Genomic DNA, 20,078 nt, shown 5'->3' on the forward strand with positions numbered 1-20,078 from the left:
CATGTATACCTAGAAATTGACGTTTAAAAATACTGATAGGTCTAGATCTATCGACAATAATGTGGATTTTCGAAACCAATATTTTCAATATACATATATTATCATCAGTTTTTATTTGTGCGCATGCTAGACTGGAGAAAAATGCGGATAATGCTGAGTCGCTGTTGGGATTTTACAATTTACGGAAGCTTGTGCGCATGTCAGGTAATGGCAGCCTACACAAACTCGAAGCATGGGCGAAGATAATTTCATAGTGGCGAATGTTTCGGGTTCTAGCATTATAAAACATAAACCCACGTTTTCATTAGACTCGAGGTAAGTGTTATATAGTTACATTAAACATAACAGGGATTACACGGGGCAAGGAAATTGGAAACAATCATCTGTAAGTCATAATATTTGTTTACATCACAGGAGTCGGCAATTTTATCAATAAAATAGAAATATATGAGAAATGGGCATGACTACTATCACTGAGCTTCGCGAGCGTACTCGCGAAGCTCAGTGATAGTAGTCATGCCCATTGATAGTATTCATGCCCATTTCTCATATATTTCTATTTTATTGATAAAATTGCCGACTCCTGTGGTTTACATTTTCTGTATTCACCAGGTTGGGAACACTTCTCCTATAGCGAGAGACTAAACATGACCATAAATAGGTGTTCTTGGCCTCTTTATTGAAAATAATGGCAAATCCCGTGCAACGCTGAATAAATGCAACACTAGGCTGCAATAATGTAGCCCTCTCCGATTTTTTTTTGGAGGGGAGAGGGCTACAGCTCCTTAGGATCTCCGTAATGGTGCAAATGCGGGAGTGAATCACTCCAGCAACAGGGCTCGAAATTAACATATGCCCGTCAGTCTGTGACTGGTTAAAAGTCTAGCGGACTGACATACATTTGTTTTAGTCAGTCCGATGGGACTGGTTAATTTTCTAAAGCATCATTTTGGAAAATATGCTTATGGAATTTTATACAGACATTTGGCATGCTTTGATTTGTAGATATCAGACAAATCTGAATCATAAATATAAATCCCACTTGCAGTGAAAGCGAAATGTCGTCGGACCGACGGACATGTCCGGTAATTTGACTCTCGGTCCGGTAAACTTCATTATATTTTCGGTCCGAATGTCCGGTGACTTTCCAGCAACGGTTTCGAAAACTACGCAGCATTGTCCCCCCTTATATAACTGGTACCGATAAACGGTACCTTTTCCAATGCCAAAAACCGTTGATTTTTCCCAATTCACTTGCCGAAAAATAGACCGCTGAAATCGTAATTTTCTTAGTCTGAAACATTGTACGAGTTAACTAAAATGTTCCCTTCCGGTATTAAATCGAAAGTACAGATCATGGCAGTGTGTTTTGTACGATGATTCCTTATGTTTCACAACAACAAATATTACCGTAAAGAAGTTTGTAAAGAGATGAATACTTCTTGTTTTGTTGTATTTTTTCTTTTCTTTTAGCTGAAATCATTTGCCTATACATTGGTAGAAAATTTCCAATTTGTTCGATTTTGACGCTATTTTCCCCAATTGAATGGGTACCGGTACCAGTGGGTAGAGAAAAAAAATAGCTGCTACGTTTCGACTTCCAGTTCCATTTATAAAAAAAACCCATACAAAAACGGCAACATGTTCCAATTAAAATGGAACAGTAATGCAGTCCATGGTAAACCTTTAAAACGAAAATCCAATGACCAGGAGGCTCAGTCTTTCATGTTTTAATATAAAAATAATACTACTTTTTTCGGTCTGGTAAAATGTGATTCGGTCCGGTAATGTTCCTGTGTTTACCAGACCGAATGTCCTGTAAAACATTTCAACATTTCGCGATCACTGCACTTGTCTAAGGCATATTGAGTTAAATTTCATTTTAATAACATTAACGAAACATGTTTGATTATTCTGGAAAACTGTTGGACTGGTAAATTTTTCTGCGGACTGGTTGAAATTATACCCCATCAGTCCGGCTGGGCTAGTGACATAAAAAGTTAGCTTCAAGCCCTGCGCAATATTTTCGATCAGTCTAAACATTTGCTGACTTTCTTTACGTAGATAGAATGATATTCTATGTTTCTTAGTCAATATATAATTTACAAACTGCAACTTACGATTTGTGAGGCCCTATTCTACCTTTTTCAACTATTTCGATAAATTCCAATTTCTCGATTCATATTTGTGCGCCATGTTTGATGTACTGAAGTTTCAATTTCCGATTGTCAACTTATTTGCATATGCCATATAAGGTAGTATTTACATCAATGGACGAGTACGGAGGAAAAAGCTATTTCGTCGGTACTGAAAAAGTTTGAATTTAAAGTATTCAATGTATAATGACCATATCTCATATCTAATAAATGGATGGTGGAATATTTGTAATCATGGTATCGTTTTCAGAAGGGTTCATCAAATAAAAAAAATAATCCACCATAGGCATTTTGATGAAATTTTGTTTACTGCTTGATTTATTTCAACTAGAATTTAACATTGAAGTATATGGGAAAAGCATGTTTTATTACAATATTTTAAAAACAAATTATATTTTCATACTAATCTCTTGGTAGAAAGTTACATACACTTTCTTTTTATGAAAATATGAAATAAAATTAATCATTTACTACACACAGTTTTAGAAAATTAGATTTTTCGTATTTTTACAAAGGGCAGACAACTCTTCCAAAAAGTCTTAAGTGCAAAAAGGTCAGTTTCTAATCATTTACCAGTCGTGTGAATTTCATCTGCTTCACTTTCATCATTATTTAACAATAAACTTTTATGTTGATCTAAATCCTTCAAAATTGTTCATTATCCTTTCATTAAACAGGGAATACCTTAATATCAAGTTCAAAACCGAACAGCAGAGTATAAATTCTTTCTTCAACCATATGGTTTTCCTTTGTTTGTCGAAATGGCTTGAGTAACTACATTTTTGCGCTGATTGTCAATGTTTAGGTTTTTCAGTAGATCCACCTACGAGATCTCGCGATAACAAGCATGGCGGAGCAGACGAAAAATTTTGCATTCTGTACATGATATTTAATGAAAAACACCTTTATTAGACATGCCCGAGCACAAAGTTCGTACTCCTTTTGGTGTAAACAACAACTGGGACTAAAACAAGGAGCTTATTATCGGTTATTCATAAAATTATTTTGCACCATTACCAAGATCCTATGGAATTGTAGCCCTATCCCAAAAACGTCAGGAAAAAAAAAAATTGGATAGGGCTACATTATTGCAGCTAGTGTGACACACACTCAACATGATGAAAATTGTTTCTATGAAATACTTCTCATTACCAGCTCATTAGAGTTATCGCGCCTTGATGACTCTTGTGCGTCATTGGTAAGAAAATGCACAAGTCTCGCGAGCAAGTGCGAGATTACTGGGACATAAACGAAACGTTCATAGCAACTACCTCCCCCCCCCCCTTTTTTTTAAGTTAAAGTACATTGTGTATCTTTAAATAAAATAACCATTGGTCAAACTGCATTTTTTAAATATTCTAACACTAGTTTATCAAGGATGTTACGTGTTTTTTAAACTCTACTACACCTAATTTAAAAATTCCAAACAACGATGTTCTCTGTCCTAAGTCAATCAATATTTTGTCATTTTCAAAATAGCTTAGATGCAGTTTGGAAACGCATTTGTTGTGTTAATTAGTGTTATAAACGTCTTAAAAAATGCAATTTGGCAAATATATAACTTATTCTAAAATATTGGAAAATGAGAGAGAGAGAGAGGAGGGGGGGGGGGGGGGGTGGTACATGAACGATTACAAAGTCCATGCCCATATGAACCTGTCCAAATTGTATGATAAAATGGAATGTCTTCATAGTCTGACAGAATAATTCTAATAACATATGAATCCCATTAATTACAAGAAAAGTTATTGTGTCGGATGTGCATTTTGGTTTTTCCCTTCACAGTTCTTCTTGCGATTGATGCTTTATATCGGTTAGATTTGGCAGATCCTTCACATAGTTTAATAAGTTTGTCTGTTTTCTTGTAAGAATAATCAATTCCTAAATTTGCCTTTAGAATTTTAATCAGTGTCGTGGTTTGCAGTCGGTTATAATATGTATTCGATACCATAATTTATATTACGTATGCCTAAGTAATGTTTACGTATGTTGTCCCGGTAGCACGACTTTACGCGCCTTTAATTTGAAGAGTTCCACTAATGGAAATGATAAGTATTGACAACATAGTCAAGAAATTGCATATCAAAGTTGCTGCGTAAGAGGGAAGTAATCTGAAATCCAATACACATCGTGAGTGTTTTTGTTTTGATTAATATATTTGCAGAAGTATCAGACATTTTAGCACTTCTTCTTTCCACGTGAAACATGAAGAGATGAGCACTTTTTCTTCTTTTCACATGAAACACGAAGAGATGTACTCCATAGATGTTTTTCTCGGTTGTACGGGATATATTTACTCTCGCTAGAGAGGGATAATCACGTTTTAGCGAGGATCTTGCTATAGGGGAAGTGTTCCCAACCTGTTCATACTGGATACTTAAATGATATGTCTTACGGCATCATCGATTTTGTGTGTTGATTTCAGATGTCTGTCGGTGATATCTCGTGTGTTAATTTCAGATGTCTGTGATATCTTGTGAGTTAATTTCAGATGTCTCCAATATCTTGTGTCTTAATTTCAGATGTCTGTTTGTGATATCTGGGAAAAACATCAAAGTGTTCAATGTCAACAGTGGAGAATGCATGCATTATCTAACCGGCCATCATGATGAAGTGACCGGTGTCATTGTCAGTCCAAAGAATAAACTGCAGGTCTGTATTCAACACAGTCAACATGTTTATCTGTTATTTACAGGTCGTTATTCAGAACACTTGCAATTAACAGAAAATGACCAATCCCTAAACACTCTTTAATAACTATAAGATATAAATAAACTTCAAACTGATTTTAATTGAAAACGCAATTGATTAGGATTCTATGTAAAATAAACACTTCCAAAAGCGCTAATTATGCAAAGTGAATTTGTACACCTGCTTTCAATGTAGTATGACGTGGGTGTGTTGGTGAACTGTAAAGTAAAATTTGTACACCCTTTCTCTTTTCAGTCAGTGGTTAAGGGACACTGAACTGTGGGGATGTGTTTTTCGTTTCAGTCCTTCAGTCAGTGACATCCGTACATCACAGTCACAACATTGCATTATGAACAATACACAGATAAATTGTTGTCTTAGCACATCCTTCAATTTAGTTAAATAAAACTACACATTATTGTGCTGATCTGGAATTTTGACTGTTCATGACAGAGTTAATGGTTTTGTAAAATTTCATTTACAGCTTTTTTCCAGTTCCATAGACGAGACAATTTTACTTTGGGACTATGTTGATGGAGTCCAGTTAAAAGTATGTAAATTTTTACAAAGGTGTTTACAATTACATCTGCTAACCTGATTAAAATCCTACTGATGTAATCTGTTCTTCCAGAGATACTCCCTCCATGCTCCACTGCACGGCCTTGTTGGGTTTGCAAAAGATGAGACAAACTTATTTGTTATGGTTCATCGCAATCCTAAAGGAATAGACATACGAGACAAGAATATTAAACATTGTAAGTAACACATTGGATAATCATACATCATCAGTACCATGTGGTTCCTCACATTATCACCCGTGAGATCAACTTTACCTGTGTGAGACAGTCATGTGAGATTAATAGAATCCTTCATTAGTACAAGTGTTGGATAGGCAAATTCCACCGAGGGGACAAGATTCGCAGTCTAGAATGAGGCTTTGCCGAATTCTAGACAGCGAATCTTCTTCCAGAGGTGGGATTTCCCTATTCCACATGAGTAAATAATGAAGGATTATTTTTCTCACATTTTACATTCCATTAAAAATAATTCATTATTTACTCATGTGGGATAGGGAAATTCCACCTCTGGAACAAGATTCACTGTCTAGGACTCGGCAAAGCCTCATTCTAGACTGCGAATCTTGTCCCCTCGGTGGAATTCCCCTATCCCACACTCATACTAGTCTCATGCTTTACATGCGAGTCTCACGGTTTTCGAGTCCATCTCATGCTCTCCACACAATTAACAAATTCTCATGCTTTCTCAAACTTCAGAATAAAAAATGCCCCTGTGTGTCTTTAAGATTGTCATGTTTCTATGAAGCCATAAACGCATACCCGTCATCCACAGGTAATCTGCATATATATGCCTAGATATTATTGTCATCAATCATTGTAATTACCAGAGTATATTCAACAATTCGTGGCATATTTGATGAGTGGTTGTCTCAATTCAAAGCAGCAACACACATTGCTGTTTTTCGGCTTGCATATCAAGGAAACGTGCATTTCATCATTATGATGATACGTAGGAGAATGTTGTGAAGGGAAATAACTCTTTTTTATGGAAAAACTTTGTCCTCATATTAAAATTGGAAAAGAAACTTTCACTCCTATTTTGAAATTATTTTCAGATTATGATGTTTGTGAGTTTGACCCCAAATCAGGGTCTTTGGACATGAGGCTTAAAACGATTGTAAACCGAAAGCTTGTTGGTGTTGGTGCCAAGGTAAGTGTGATTTGAACATTTTCCAAATGGCAAATATAAGTACATGCTAGATCAGTGAGGCCAAATTTAAAAAAAAGAAAGATTTTAGGAACTCTTCTATCTAAATTTTTGTTTTTTTATTTTTCTTCTGATTTTAGAGAGGACTGGGTCTGTGAATCAATTTCTGATATGAATAAGAAAAAATTTAAAACATTGAAAAACAAGTTATGTCTCAGTGCGTACAAAATACATTATCCAGAGTACTAGTAGAATTACAGAAGTTTCTCAAAGAATTTCAGTGAATAAACAAACTTTTATAACTTTTATTTTCTGCTATAGATCTTCATTGTTTTTTGAACTTGTAAACCTGAACATAAATCATGCTGGCCTCATTATTTGGTCCCAAGGTAAAGTGAATACCTAAATGTGGTCTAACATCTGTCAGTTCTAGTTGTAACTATGGATACAATCTAAATGTGGCGTATCATCTGCCAGTTCTAGTTGTAACTATGGATACAATCTAAATGTGGCCAATCATCTGTCAGTTCTAGTTGTAATTATCGAGACAATGTAAGTTTGGATTAGTCTTATTCGACACAATGTAATTTTGGATTACAGTCTTATTGATACAATGTAAGTTTGGATTACGGTCTTATTGATACATATATATTATTAGTACAGTAACTTGATCCGAAGAGTTGGATCACGTCGAGTTGACAGGCGCGGTTCATCAGATCACATGAGACGCGAAGTGTCGAGTTTGATCTGATGATTCGCTTCTGTCAACTCGACGTGATCCAACTCTTCGGATCAAGTTACTGTAGTAATGATAAATTTATTATATACCCCCTTCTGCATTTTAAATCCACATTTATACGATAATAAATGTAATCCACAGACATACCATAAAATTATGTTTTGTGCACGCAGTTTTGTTTTGTGACACGGTCAATATTTTCCATAAATAACGTTGCATTGTTGCATTGTGATGGCATCAGTTTCAGAGGATACTGATACGGAATCAGAAAACCAGTGTGGTGATCCGGAAAACCGGATCACACGCTGTGAAATCCACAGTATCAAAGAGCGATACGTTGATGGATATATAATAAAATGTAAGTTTGGATTACAGTCTTATCGATACAATGTAAGTTTGGATTACAGTCTTATCGATACAATGTAAGTTTGGATTACAGTCTTATCGATACAATGTAATTTTGGATTACAGTCTTATCGATACAATGTAATTTTGGATTAATACAGTCTTATCGATACAATGTAATTTCGGATTAATACAGTCTTATCGATACAATGTAATTTTGGATTACAGTCTTATTTGATACAATGTAATTTTGGATAACTGTCTTACATTAGATTGAGTTTGCTATCAGATCATCCATTTGATAGATCTTTATGTGCAATACACATTACATGTATATTATTACTACAGTAACTTCTGAAGAGTCCGATCACGTTGAGTTGACAGGCGTGGATCATCAGATCATATTCAACGCTTCGTGCCTCGTTTGATCTGATGATTCGTGCCTGTCAACGAGACGTGATCCAACTCTATAGATCAAGTTACTGTAGTAATGATAAATTTATTATATACACCCTTATGTATTTTTAAATCCATATTTGTAAGATAATGAATGTAATCTGAATTATCCAAAACACAGACATACCTTGAAATACACAGTTTTGTTTGTGATGCAATCAATATTTTTCACAAAAAACGTTTGCATTTATGTATTGTGACATCATCAGTTTCATAGCAATCTGATTAAAATCAGATCCTCGATCCGCTCCTCTTTCTTCATCTTGTCGCTATAAGAAAAAAAAAAAGATGAAGAAAGAGGAGCGGATCGAGGATCTGGTTCTAATCAGATTGAGTTTCATAGAATACTGGTACGGAATCAGAAAACCACAGTGTGATGATCCGGAAAATCGGATCCTCTCTGTGAAATCAACAGTATCATAAACAATAATATTGATGGGTATAAAATGAATCTTTATCCTTAGATGAAATAAGTTCATGTGTTTATAACAGTACATGGTTTTAAAAGTCTGACTGCATGCAGTATTACTGAATTACTGAAACTATTTTAGGGAAGGTACTTGGTGGCAGCAAAGAAGAAAAAAGTCTTCATTTATGACTGCAGGAAGTGTGAAATTTTTAGGTAAGTTCTAGTAGGACAGTTTTGTTTCTAACACTATTACACAAAAGTGGGGGAAAAAAATAAATCGGCACAAAATAAATTGATGTTGGGTATTGTCATGATGCCTAACTCTTGCCGGTCTGATGTTGGGGGTACTGTCACGATGCCTAACTCTCGCCGGTCTGATGTTGGGTACTGTCACGATGCCTGACTCTCGCCGGTCTGATGTTAATGTGTCCGATATCGATTTAAATGAAGTATATAATGATAGACTGCGATAACACTAGATTATGCCGGTAATTATGCAATCACAGTAAAACATGTGCATCATCTGCAAAATATATATAAGTACATCTTCCACTGTCATTCATGTTTATTTATTACTTGAAATGACTTATTTAAAACGTTTTGTAATCTATGCATAAGTAAACGATGGTGTGATATCAAAATTTACCAAGCAAAATTACACAATATTTTTAGCAAATATTTCAATGTATCTGTACCTTTTGAGATCTGTAGCCGAAAAGAATGCGTATAGCTGAAGGAAACCTGACCATTTAAACAGGATACTATTAAAGCCATCCAAGCCCGACTGAAATAAGTACTGCTTGTACCCAAAAGCAAATTGTTTTTCTTGTGAAATAAAGACTTCTATTTTGTATATTATAGTAAAAAATGCTAATATTTCTTTTGTTAACACCATACATATATAACTAAGAATATCCCACCCCAGGTCCACACAGGAATAGATGATAAAAATTGATGTCTGCATTTCAATTGTCAATCTTTGCAATTGTTGGTCAAAACTTTAAAAAATTCTTAAAAGAATTTATGTCCAGATATTTTTTGATATAATTTAAATTTCATTTCATCATAATGAGAGCAAAATTGACTTCAAAATGATTTTTTAAACAAAATATTTATATCAAAATGTTTTCAATGAAATATTATGTAGTGCAAAGTAAGTTGACTCAATTATGATACTGTGCTGTATGTGGGAAGAAATTTAACAAATGCTTGAAATTGTAAGAATATACATGTATATTTCAATGGGGATCAAAGTTAGAATAGGTCCTCAGTGCCCCCTTGCTTTTCTTACAAGGCAACTAAATGGGACAATTATTTCCTTGGGATGAGATTGCAAAAACGGAGGTCCCGTGTCACAGCAGGTGTTGCACGATAATGATCCCTCCCTGCTCAAAGGCCGTAAGCGTCGAGCATAGGCCTAAATTTTGCAGCCCTTCACCAGCAATGGTGACGTCTCTATATGAGTGATAGATTCTTAAGAAGGACATTTTAAAAACAATATACATTCAATCAATGTATAAGAATTTTGAAATGTTATGATTATATCTGGTACATGTATATACATGTATGTATTGTGTGTGTGCATGCATGTATGTATCACAAGAACTGAATTTCCATGACTCATTAATACTCTATAAAAAACTAGTACATTTAGAACCTACAAGATTATTTTATAAATGAATTGTTTTATTCTTCAGACACAGTTTGAGTGATGATTTTGATAAAGCTATAACATGTGTGACTTGTCATCCGACTGAAGATTGCTTTGTGACTGGGTGTCAAAATGGCAAGATTATTTTATAAATGAATTGTTTTATTCTTCAGGCACAGTTTGAGTGATGATTTTGATAAAGCTATAACATGTGTGACTTGTCATCCGACTGAAGATTGCTTTGTGACTGGGTGTCAAAATGGCAAGATTATTCACTGGTAAGTTTGTGGAAATCTGTGAAAATAGAAAATGTCTAAAAAAGTGAAAACGAAGAAATATAAAAATCTCCGTTATTATTGGTTGCTGGAGCAGCAGATGCGTTTGTGGTTGTGTTAGAAAGTGTGCAAGGGGAAATGAGAAACCTTGAGCTTTTCTGATCACCCGTCGTCCGTCTGTATGTCTGTAAATTTTTTGTCACATTTTCGACTTCTTCTCCAGAACCAATTGGCCAATTTTAACCAAACTTTGCACAGAGCATCCCTAGGTGAAGGAGATTCAAGTTTGTTCAAATGAAAGGTTATGCCTCATTTAAAGAGGAGATAATTGTGAAAATGCAAAAATGGGATGGGACCATTTAAAAATCTTCTTCTCAAGAACCACTGGACCAGGCAAGTTAAAATTTACTGGAAAGCTTCCTAACGTAGTGCGAATTCAAGTTTCTTAAAATCATGTCACATCAAGGGTAAGATGGGGCCACAATAGGGGATCAAAAGTTTTAAATGCAAATAAATAGGGACAGTCTTTTAAGATCTTCTCAAGAACTACTGGGCCAGAAAAGTTGAAATTTTCTTGAAAGCATAGTCCAGATTCAAGTTTGTTAAAATCATGCCCCCCCCCCCCCCCCCCCCCCCCAAGGATAGGGGTGGGGCCACAATAGAGGATCAAAGTTTCATGTGTTGATATATATGTGAAATGTTTTTTTTAAAGATCTCTTGAACTATCTAATTTAATTTAGGGCTTTTATATTTTAAGTTGGATGAGATCTGTGTATATTTTCTCTGAATTCCTCTGATGTACAAGTAGCACTTGTAAATTTAAGATCTTTTGAGGCATGTCACATGCTGGTATTTCAAGTTCTGCTGCAATTCTAACCAGACACATCCAATATTGAAACCTAAAATATGGATATTTCATACATTTATATATTTATTTTTTGAAAACTCTCAAGTGCTCTTGGCAAGCTTACAAAAATGATAGTACATGTTTTTATGCCCTTTTTAAAGTGGGTTTATAATAACATTCCAATCAAATTGTATTAAATTTGTTTCCATCTTTAGTTCACCTGAGTGACTATGGTAACCTATGATTGTCATTGGTGTTCGTCCGCTGTCATGCGTCGTCCGTCAACAACTTTTTCTTAAAAACTATGAGGCCAATTATTACCATTTTTGCTGTAAAGCTTCTTTAGGATAAGAGGAATGTAAATTGTGAAATTTTATATCTTTGCTCACCTAGGGTCTCATGGGTGGGACCAAAACTGTAAAAAAAAAAAAAAAAAAAATGTCAGATTTTCATAAATCTTTTTTACTCTCACACTTGTGGGAGAAAAACCAAATGCATGATTTTAAGACCTTTACCAAAATTGTGAGATTCATTGCCTCTTGGTCAGGGTTTTTTGTTGTAAGGTGGAGCGGATATGGCCATATGATATATTAAATCTTAGAAAATCTTTTTTATTCTCAGATGTGAGAAAAACTAAATGCATGGAAATATGTTGTCCATGAAGATCTCTACCTACAATGGCTAAATCGTGTGTTAACTTGGCCATATTATAGTATGTTTTCTCTTCTAGAAAGTCTTCTCTCATTTACTGTGCATTGTAAGTTTGCAGCAATAAACTGTAAGTGCATTGTAGGTTTGCAGCAATAAACTGTAAGTGCATTGTTGCTGTCTACTTAAATTGAATATTTCATTACCCCCGGTGCAGGGGCACTGGTTCCTGGGGGAAGGGGGAGGCAAAATGGTCAAAGAGTATATAATTTTCTTTTGTTCTTCTTATGTTCAATGAAAGATGAATACACATTTGGAGGAGATGATACAGGATATAGCTGTCTACAAAAATTAGAGAGGGGGGTGTCAATTGAATAAGGTCTGATTCTTGTAATTTAGTCATGGTCTCCCAGTTAACATTGGGGGAGGAATTGTCTATCTCTTTTCTGTTTATATTTCTATTTTGAAATTTTACATTTTTTTTTTTTCCGTCTCTTTTGAATTCTTGATTTTAGTGATGGTCTGACAACAGATCATTTCAAACCACAGATCATGTCACTGAAAGTGTGCTGCTGAACTTTCTCAAAATTTAGAAGCACAAACCCGACGGACCTGTGGTTTTGATATTTTAAAAAGCCAGGCCGATATTACTGGTCTTAGTCTTCAGACCACCGGTTAATTTCGAAAATTGTTATAATTGAAATGGCTACAGTTGAAATATCTACAGTTGAATGGTTGTTGTTGAATGGCTACAGTTGAATGGTTGTTGTTGAATGGCTACAGTTGAATGGTTGCTGTTGAAATGGTTACAGTTGAATGGTTGCTGTTGAAATGGCTACAATTGAATGGTTGTTGTTGAATGGTTGCTGTTGAATGGCTACAGTTGAATGGTTGTTGTTGAATGGTTGCTGTTGAAATGGCTACAATTGAATGGTTGTTGTTGAATGGTTACAATTGAATGGTTGTTGTTGAATGGTTGTTGTTGAATGGTTGTTGTTGAATGGTTGTTGTTGAATGGCTACAGTTGAATGGTTGCTGTTGAAATAAATGGTTACTGTTCACTCAGTCTAAAATCACATGACACTCGGTTAATGGAGCTCTCTCTACATCTTTTGAAAAAGGTGGAATTTCTTGACGAAGAATGAAGTTGTGAAATCGGTCTACAGCTGGCATGCTCTGTCCGTGTTAGATCTACAATTCACTGACGAAGGTAAGACACAAAATTATAATGTCCAAATAAAAAAAAGAAGATATATCGCTTGTTTAAGGAGGTACTCTACATTGTCTAATGGCTGACTGACTTCCTTTTAAAACATGGATGAAAATTATTTGCCTGTTCATTTCAATCAGGTGTTTTCCGCATCATGTTTTTTTCTTTAAATCCTAAAACAGCATATTAAATTTACACACAAATCAAATCTTCACTATTTCAAAGTCATAGCAAAAATATAATTCATGATTACTTAAAACTTATGAAGGAATTGGGAAAAAATCCAGCATTTGCATGTACATAACTGTTGATTTTTAATGCAATGAATTCATTCGATGAAACGATTTACATGATTTCTGAGTTACCGTTGCAAATCTCTATATGGATGATATTCCTGCTTCTCAAAATCCATCTCTGACGATTTTTGGGTTTTGTTCAATGTAGTCTTAGAGCTTTGTCAGCCATTTCGCTCCAAGTGGCTTCATCCGGGTGAGAGATAGATTGACCTTCACCTCGTCAATTTCGGAAGACTTGCTCAGCTGATCACACACCTGTGCTGCATACCATTTTTCAAAAACAAGTTTGCACTTCTATTTACACTCGAGTAACTATGTACAATTTGGCAGTAGAGTAACGTAAATCACTGTTCGTGATCTTCACCTTTCATAGTAACGCAAATGAATTGATTTGCAGAATATTTTGCAGTGAACTCTGACAATATATCAGCTGGACAAAGCTCCAGAGATTGTTGCTGTAATGCAAAATATTTATCAATAATTGTTTTCAGAGTTTAAAACAGTCATAAACGATGTGCCGTTTCATGTATGAGTAGCTCAGGTATAATTACACATTGATTGAAGCAAGGAACATGGCCCATTTTTATTAAATAAGGAGGTTTACATACCTGTTATCTGGTGCTTGGGAGGGGGGGACAAAGCACACTGAACACAGAATTTTCACCTTACTATAACCTGTATACTATATAACTCTATCTCAAAAACAAAACTTTGTATCAAATTATCAAATTTACGCGGATTTACTTTCCACGATTCGGAAATCGTTATGAACAAAGTGGAAATTGGATACACGCTGAAAAAACCTGATGTACGGTATTATTGCCTATCTGAGTTGCTCAATTGGTTAGCTTGTCGACTGCTGAATTGTAGATCATGTAGATCGTGGGTTTGAGTTCAGCAAAGGTTTTAGATTTTTTTCAGACCACTATCAACTAAAACTGCAATTTTTTGACAAGTAAATAATCAAAGTGAATTTGAAAGTTTTTAATTTCAAAATATTGTTGCACATATCCTCCTCTTTTCATCCATATCAAATTTCGTCCTTAAAACAAGGAAATAGACAAATATGAAAGTAAATCAGAATTTTATAGTAAGAAATAAGTATCAATTAATTTGATTTTTATTATTGAAAAGATGAGAAAAGTAAGGAGAATGTTAAGTAATTTATGTTTTTTGTTTGTATATTTAAAGTTCAGTTTAAACTATTCACCTCTGAAGTGATTATGATTTTCAGGTTCACAGTTATTAAGTGGAGGTCATGAGTGTGTGTTAGTGAAATGGCAATATAACTCCAAAGAGAGAGAATTTCTTCCCCGTTTGAGGGCCCCAATAGGCCATGTGGTCTGTTCCCCTGACAACCAAGTGTTTGCCACCTGTCACCAAGACAACTGTAAGTATGTTATGCATCTTCAAAAATTACTCACAGATACAGAAAGATTTCAGATGCAGTGTGATCCTCTTAATCCAAAATAACAAGAGGTCATCCACACAATTCATGTACAAAGTATATTTATGAAGTTGATCCCAAGTGATTACATGTACAAATATATGAATATATGGTGCCACAATTATACATATATATATACTATCCCAACATATCCGGAAAGAACTACGCAAGTTAACTCTGGATTCCCACCTACATTTTCAACTTGTATATTTTCAAAAGTTTTCAATTGTATGGTAGCATGTGAACATATGATAGGGTTGTATGGTATTATGTGAACATATGATAGGGTTGTATGGTATTACATTGTATGTGAACATATGTTTGGGTTGTATGGTAGCATGTGAACATACATTAGTGTTGTATGGTAGCATGTAAACATATGTTTGTGTTGTAAGGTTTTTTCTGTTCGAGATCCTCTCCTTTCTTTTGCTAATGCATATGCAGTGATTGTAAAATTCAAATTATCTTGGTTTTAAATTCTGAATCATTTTGTTATTTTTGACGATTTATTTAAGTTAGTAAATTAACGGTCATAGATAAAAAATAGGTTCAAATTTGAAAAGTATGTTCTAAAAGACAGCTCTCTCCCAAATAATCGAGTCCACAATTATTATATAGTAGTATAGATATATGAATGTCCTCTGTTCCTTTATGGTCGTGTAAAGGATGAAATTTTTTGAGGGACTTTGTTGTTATGGGAGTAATATAGGACAATGGGGGGGGGGGGGGGGGGGGGGGGTGTAGTTAGTAACCCCGGGCTACATGTAAAGCTGATACACTGTATACGGGTCCAAATATGTGCAGGTGTAAGGGGAATACTCTAGGATAATACCTTATTATTCTCTAGCCCCAAACATGTCACTGAAAAATAAAGTTTAAAGTTTTTGTCAGGGCCATAACTTAATATAATGGATTAGAAGCTCCTACACATGAGTTGTGTATAGCCAGAGGGTGTGTCATGACCCTGACCCAATGTTATTTATTAAGGTCAATGAAAGTTTGATATTTTTGTCTGATGTGACATTCAAATATGCTTTAATTTAAATATACTCCAATTTGAATGAACCTTGGGGGTTTGTATTTTCTAATACCTTTGTATAGGTGTGAACCTGATTTCTAATACCTTTGTATAGGTGTGTACCAGTGCTCCCACTGGACCAGAATTCCCTTTCGCCACTTTTTCGGGGAGTGGCGCGGCACAAATAATCACATGCTTTATAATTATTTCCATCATATTATTTTATTCATTACACTTATTTTAGCATTTTGAATCAGTTACATTACTTAATCATATCCAGCTACCATACCTAAACACTTCTTTCTGAAATAATAAGAAGTTGATTTGTTTGATAAATTCTATTATGGAAATCAAAAATCAGATAATAAATCATATAAATATAAACTTCATGATGCTACACCCCTCAGTGAAAACATTGTGTACATTGGCTGAAATGCAGATGTCACAAAACATCAAGCCCAATTTAGAGTCGTATCTCAACCATTCCCTATTAAATTTCCGTTTTTGTATGGAAGATTTTGCAATTTGGACAGAATCAGATGGGGTTGACTGTAAAGCCAAACATAGATATTTTTTTAATTTTAGACTGACTAGGGTCAGAAGCTACAAGTTTACTGTCAAAATAGAATGGGGTGCGTAGTCTTATGAGATTAGAATTTTTATACTGTTGTGCACCGAACTTCAAAGAAAATTATTTATTAAAATTGCTATGTCCATATCAATGGTGACCGACCGCATTGTTTATGAAATATTCGAACTAAAATCAAACACATCAAAATCAAAATCTTGTAATCAACGAGTTTGGCCGCAAAAACAAACAATTGATGTATTCATATATACATTTTACACAATAATACGGCCAATTTAATTACCGGTCGGTTCTCTGGTTAATGTGGAGATGATAACACGATAATGTATGACTTTAAATGTTAAACAATTGACCACAGCAGGGTAAACAGCTGTCGATGTACTTTATTACATAATCACCGACTTTTTTGCAGCCATAAATTACCTGAGGCTGTGACCAGCTCTGTGTGCACTGGAGCGACGCGAGATTTCCAGTCGCACGCGTTGACTGAATAAACAGATTTTGACTGCATAAACAAACAGGCGATGTGTCACTGACAAAGGATTAAAAATACAATTTATTGCAAAAAGGGATTTGCGCCACTTTCAATTTTTTTTCGCCATTTTTGAAAAAAAATTCGCCATTGGCGAAAATGGCGAAGCCCAGCTCGAGCACTGGTGTGTACCTGATTTCTGATACCTTTGTATAGGTGTGAACCTGATTTCTAATACCTTTGTATAGGTGTGAACCTGATTCTAATACCTTTGTATAGGTGTGAACCTGATTTCTAATACCTTTGTATAGGTGTGAACCTGATTTCTAATACCTTTGTATAGGTGTGAACCTGATTCTAATACCTTTGTATAGGTGTGAACCTGATTTCTGATACCTTTGTATAGGTGTGAACCTGATTTCTAATACCTTTGTATAGGTGTGAACCTGATTTCTAATACCTTTGTATAGGTGTGAACCTGATTTCTAATACCTTTGTATAGGTGTGAACCTGATTTCTGATACCTTTGTATAGGTGTGAACCTGATTTCTAATACCTTTGTATAGGTGTGAACCTGATTTCTAATACCTTTGAGCTGCTCCATGTGATTGATGGTTTGTCGCTGTGTCACCTACATACTCAGTTGTGGGTCAGACTGTCTGTTCGTCTCTTATATGACCCAAGGACAAAGGCACTAGTTACCAATGGACGGGTTGGACACTTGCAGTTCTATTCCATTGAGGCGGATAAACAGCTGTATGATGTAAGTTTCAATTCCTCAAATATTGGGGACATGCATTTTTGTTTCTAACTTTAGGCATACATGTTGATATACAAGATGATATTGATTAAACATTGCAAAACTGAGAGGTCAAGGTCATAGTTATTACCAGTTTAAGGTCAGTGGTCAAATTTGTTCCCTTAGGACTTGGCCACAATGATTATTGCTTGTCACAATCTAAATTATGTATGAATGCCATTGATTCATAGAATTTTTAGGTCAACTCAGGTGACCTATTGCAATTGGTTAGCATCCGTTGTGCGTTAATAATTGAACATTTTTAACTACTTGATAACTGCCATTCGAATTCTTTTCAAATTCGTATGAAGCATGTTTGGAACAAGGGGGACATAAATTGAAAAGCTTTTGTATCTGGATATTGTTTTATTTGTGTACTTCTGTATCTGGATATTGTTTTATTTGTGTACTTCTGTATCTGGATATTGTTTTATTTGTTTACTTCTGTATCTGGATATTGTTTTATTTGTGTACTTCTGTAGTTGGATATTGTTTTATTTGTTTACTTCTGTATCTGGATATTGTTTTATTTGTGTACTTCTGTATCTGGATATTGTTTTATTTGTGTACTTCTGTAGCTGGATATTGTTTTATTTGTTTACTTCTGTAGCTGGATATTGTTTTGTTTACTTCTGTAGCTGGATATTGTTTTATTTGTGTACTTCTGTATCTGGACATTGTTTTATTTGTGTACTTCTGTATCTGGACATTGTTTTATTTGTGTAATTCTGTAGTTGGATATTGTTTTATTTGTGTACTTTTGTATCTGGATATTGACTTATTTGTTTACTTCTGTATCTGGATATTGTTTTATTTATGTACTTTTGTATCTGGATATTGACTTATTTGTTTACTTCTGTATCTGGATATTGTTTTATTTATGTACTTTTGTATCTGGATATTGTTTTATTTGTGTACTTTTGTATCTGGATATTGACTTATTTGTTTACTTCTGTATCTGGATATTGTTTTATTTATGTACTTTTGTATCTGGATATTGACTTATTTGTTTACTTCTGTATCTGGATATTGTTTTATTTATGTACTTTTGTATCTGGATATTGTTTTATTTGTGTACTTTTGTATCTGGATATTGTTTTATTTGTGTACTTCTGTAGCTGGATATTGATTTATTTGTGTACTTCTGTATCTGGATATTGTTTTATTTGTGTACTTCTGTATCTGGACATTGTTTTATTTGTGTACTTCTGTAGCTGGATATTGTTTTATTTGTGTACTTTTGTATCTGGATATTGTTTTATTTGTGTAATTCTGTAGTTGGATATTGTTTTATTTGTGTACTTTTGTATCTGGATATTGATTTATTTGTGTACTTTTGTATCTGGATATTGTTTTATTTGTGTACTTTTGTATCTGGATATTGATTTATTTGTGTACTTTTGTATCTGGATATTGTTTTATTTGTTTACTTCTGTAGCTGGATATTGATTTATTTGTGTACTTCTGTAGCTGGATATTGTTTTATTTGTTTACTTCTGTATCTGGACATTGTTTTATTTGTGTACTTTTGTATTTGGATATTGTTTTATTTGTGTACTTCTGTATCTGGATATTGACTTATTTGTGTTCTTCTGTAGCTGGATATTGTCCAGGAGAATTACACATCACCAGAAGACCTCTCCAAACCATTATACCCAACAGAGGTAACCAATGCTGCTTTCAGTAGTCAGGGGGAGTGGTTAGCCACGGTGGACGTTTGGGACGATGGGGTTATGTCCCCTGATATACAGCTCAAGTTTTGGATGTATCAGGAGGAATCACAAGAGTAAGTGCATACTGCCAGCGTTTACAATATCTTCTGTATACTGCCAGCGTTCACAAGAGTAAGTGCATACTGCCAGCGTTCACAATGTCTTCTGTATACTGCCAGCATTCACAATGTCTACTGCATACTGCCAGCATTTACAATATCTTCTGTATAATGCGGGCGTTCACAATATCTTGTGCATACTGCCAGTGTTTACAATATCTTCTGTATACTGCCAGTGTTCACAATGTCTTCTGTATACTGCCAGCATTCACAATGTCTTCTGTATACTGCCAGCGTTCACAATATCTACTGTATACTGCCAGCGTTCACAAGAGTAAGTGCATACTGCCAGCATTCACAATATCTACTGTATACTGCGGGCGTTCACAATATCTTGTGTATACTGCCAGTGTTTACAATATCTTCTGTATACTGCCAGTGTTCACAATGTCTTCTGTATACTGCCAGCATTCACAATGTCTTCTGTATACTGCCAGCGTTCACAATATCTACTGTATACTGCCAGCGTTTACA

General features: G+C 34.8%; 1 protein-coding gene across 1 annotated transcript in view; it reads left to right on the forward strand.

Moving 5' to 3' along the window:
* Nucleotides 1-177: 177 nt before the first annotated feature.
* Nucleotides 178-20,078, forward strand: part of LOC125665360 (WD repeat-containing protein 75-like) — a 34,641-nt gene continuing 14,740 nt past the window's right edge. Inside the window, exons 1-11 of the mRNA XM_056150979.1 lie at nucleotides 178-315; nucleotides 4,679-4,808; nucleotides 5,332-5,397; nucleotides 5,479-5,602; nucleotides 6,481-6,575; nucleotides 8,664-8,734; nucleotides 10,346-10,450; nucleotides 13,064-13,152; nucleotides 14,683-14,838; nucleotides 17,541-17,737; nucleotides 19,372-19,559. Coding sequence (XP_056006954.1) covers nucleotides 233-315; nucleotides 4,679-4,808; nucleotides 5,332-5,397; nucleotides 5,479-5,602; nucleotides 6,481-6,575; nucleotides 8,664-8,734; nucleotides 10,346-10,450; nucleotides 13,064-13,152; nucleotides 14,683-14,838; nucleotides 17,541-17,737; nucleotides 19,372-19,559 — 1,304 coding nt within the window. The 5' untranslated portion in view covers nucleotides 178-232. The remainder of the gene's footprint in view (nucleotides 316-4,678; nucleotides 4,809-5,331; nucleotides 5,398-5,478; nucleotides 5,603-6,480; nucleotides 6,576-8,663; nucleotides 8,735-10,345; nucleotides 10,451-13,063; nucleotides 13,153-14,682; nucleotides 14,839-17,540; nucleotides 17,738-19,371; nucleotides 19,560-20,078) is intronic.

Source organism: Ostrea edulis, chromosome 10 (genome assembly GCF_947568905.1).
Source record: "Ostrea edulis chromosome 10, xbOstEdul1.1, whole genome shotgun sequence".
In the NCBI taxonomy this organism is placed as follows: domain Eukaryota; kingdom Metazoa; phylum Mollusca; class Bivalvia; order Ostreida; family Ostreidae; genus Ostrea; species Ostrea edulis.